We start from the raw sequence: 1,950 nt of genomic DNA, 5'->3' as shown, positions 1-1,950 counted from the left end.
CCGCAGAGCTGGGACTTGGTGCAACAGACACAGAACTACCTGAAACTGCTGCTGTCCATAATCAACAGCGACGGTGAGCCCTGCCCGGCGCCTCAAGATGTGCCCCCGGGAGGGGCTGGGCGCCGCAGAGCCCTGCAGGCCAGAGTAGCCCCTTGGCGCCCTCTGAGGCCCTCGCGGGTCACTGCCCGGCAGCTGGCCTTGCGCTCTGTGGGGCTGGCTTCAGCGCTGCTTTATTTTATTTGAAGATCTATTTATGTTCAAGAGCTGGGGTGCAGGCGAAAGGTGCGGGGGGGTAGGAGGGCTCGCCAGAGACAGAGCGGGGAGCAGAACAGGCAGATGGACTGAGGTACACTGCTGAGGGAGCCGCGGGAGCCAGGCGAGGTCGGCTGCGCCCTGGGGGTCGCTCCCGGGCCAGGATCAAACTCGTGCTGCAGGGGCTGCCGATAGCCCCGCAGCGCTGAGACTCACCCCTGCGCCCCCAGGGAGGGCCCAGGTTTCAGCTCTAAGTCAAAGCTGAGGCAAAGCCAGGCCGGGCTGCGTAGGGCGCACGCCAGAGCCGAGGGCCAGCTTCCAGGCCCTCTCGGGCCATCCGACCTTTTTGGGGTGGGGGCCCGTCGGCCTCGGCACCTCCAGGCCAGGCTGACTCGAGCGCACGGCTCTGGGGGCTCCTGCAGGCTCCTGGGTCGCCCTGGCTTGGGCCTCTGAACCCGGAGCCCGAGGTGGCGCCCCCCGTGGCCCTGCTGGCTCACGCCCCAGCTGCCCCCGCCCCGCTCCCCGGCTCCCTGGGAGAGGCTGCGTCTGTCTCAGCACAGGCCCGTCCCTGTGCCCTCACCAGGCCAAGTTTGCGGGGTAGCCGCAGGGCCCCCGGAGCGGGCTGGCCCTCGGGATCCTCGAGAGGTGGCGGGAACGGGGAGAGGGGGGCCGCGCGCCTTGGGCAGGTGCTGGCCTGGGACCCCAAGTGCCCGGCAGCACCTGGGGACACCCGGTCAGCCCCAGCCGAGGTGCGCGCCGGGCTGAGCTGCCTCCCTGGAAGCACCGAGAAGGAAGGGGGGGTGCAGAAAGAGGCCGCCGCCTGCCCCTTCTGAGATGAGGGTGAGGAAAGTGGGGGCGCCCCGGGGAGCGGCAGCCTGGGCGAGCCGGCCCACGCGGGGCGGAGGCCCATCCCGCCTCACCAGCGTGTTCCTCCTTCCCCCGGCCTGCGCCGGCAGACGACCGCGGGCTGCTGGTGCACTGCATCTCGGGCTGGGACCGGACGCCTCTCTTCATCTCTCTGCTGCGCCTCTCCCTGTGGGCTGTGAGTACGGCGAGGCCCCGACGGGCAGCGCTCCTCGGCGCGGGGCCGGCCTGCGAGCCGAGCAGACCAGCGGGCCCCCGGGTGCAGAGCGGGGCTTGGCTGTCCAGGCGTTCGGGCCCGGGGGGTGCAGGCTCTGCCCGGCCGGCGGCTGCCTGACGCGCGTCTCCCCCAGGACGGGCTCATCCACACGTCCCTGAAGCCGGCCGAGATCCTCTACCTGACCGTGGCCTACGACTGGTTCCTCTTCGGGTGAGACTCGACAGCTGTGTTTCTGTGCGTGCAGGTGTGCGGGGCCAGCGGGGAGCACAGAGCCGCCCCGGGCCCCGAAGATGCCCCTCAGGCCCCGCGGCGGTACCCCAGAGTCCTGCCTTTCCGGGCGGGGCCCCCCGGGCTCCCCGTGCCGGCGCCCCTGACCCGCGCCTCTCCTTTCAGGCACATGTTGGTAGATCGTCTCAGCAAAGGAGAGGAGGTGGGTACGCCACGCGCCTGCACGCGGACAGGGTGGCGGGCGGTGTCCGCGCTCGGTGTCCGGCGGGGAGGGCGGCACGTGGGCGCCCGTCCTGCGGCCGCGCCGGGTCCTCCCCTTCTGCTCTTTGCTGCCCTCCCTGGGCTTGGCCTTGTTTTCTGGGCTTGGCTCGACCCCGGCCACAGTCGCT

At 71.3% G+C, this 1,950-nt stretch overlaps 1 protein-coding gene across 1 annotated transcript in view; it reads left to right on the top strand.

The window, feature by feature from the left end:
- The window catches only part of MTMR14 (myotubularin related protein 14), a gene marked incomplete at its 5' end in the record, with an annotated part of 28,110 nt that overhangs the window by 15,480 nt on the left and 10,680 nt on the right, over positions 1-1,950 (top strand). The window contains 4 exons of the mRNA XM_004692238.2: positions 7-73; positions 1,209-1,294; positions 1,467-1,543; positions 1,727-1,763. Coding sequence (XP_004692295.1) covers positions 7-73; positions 1,209-1,294; positions 1,467-1,543; positions 1,727-1,763 — 267 coding nt within the window. The remainder of the gene's footprint in view (positions 1-6; positions 74-1,208; positions 1,295-1,466; positions 1,544-1,726; positions 1,764-1,950) is intronic.

The sequence above is a fragment of the Condylura cristata genome, unplaced genomic scaffold (assembly GCF_000260355.1).
Source record: "Condylura cristata isolate star-nosed mole 26May11 unplaced genomic scaffold, ConCri1.0 scaffold00033, whole genome shotgun sequence".
Lineage (NCBI taxonomy): Eukaryota > Metazoa > Chordata > Mammalia > Eulipotyphla > Talpidae > Condylura > Condylura cristata.
Note: the sequence above shows the minus strand (reverse complement) of the source record. Positions and strands in the feature narration are given on the sequence as shown.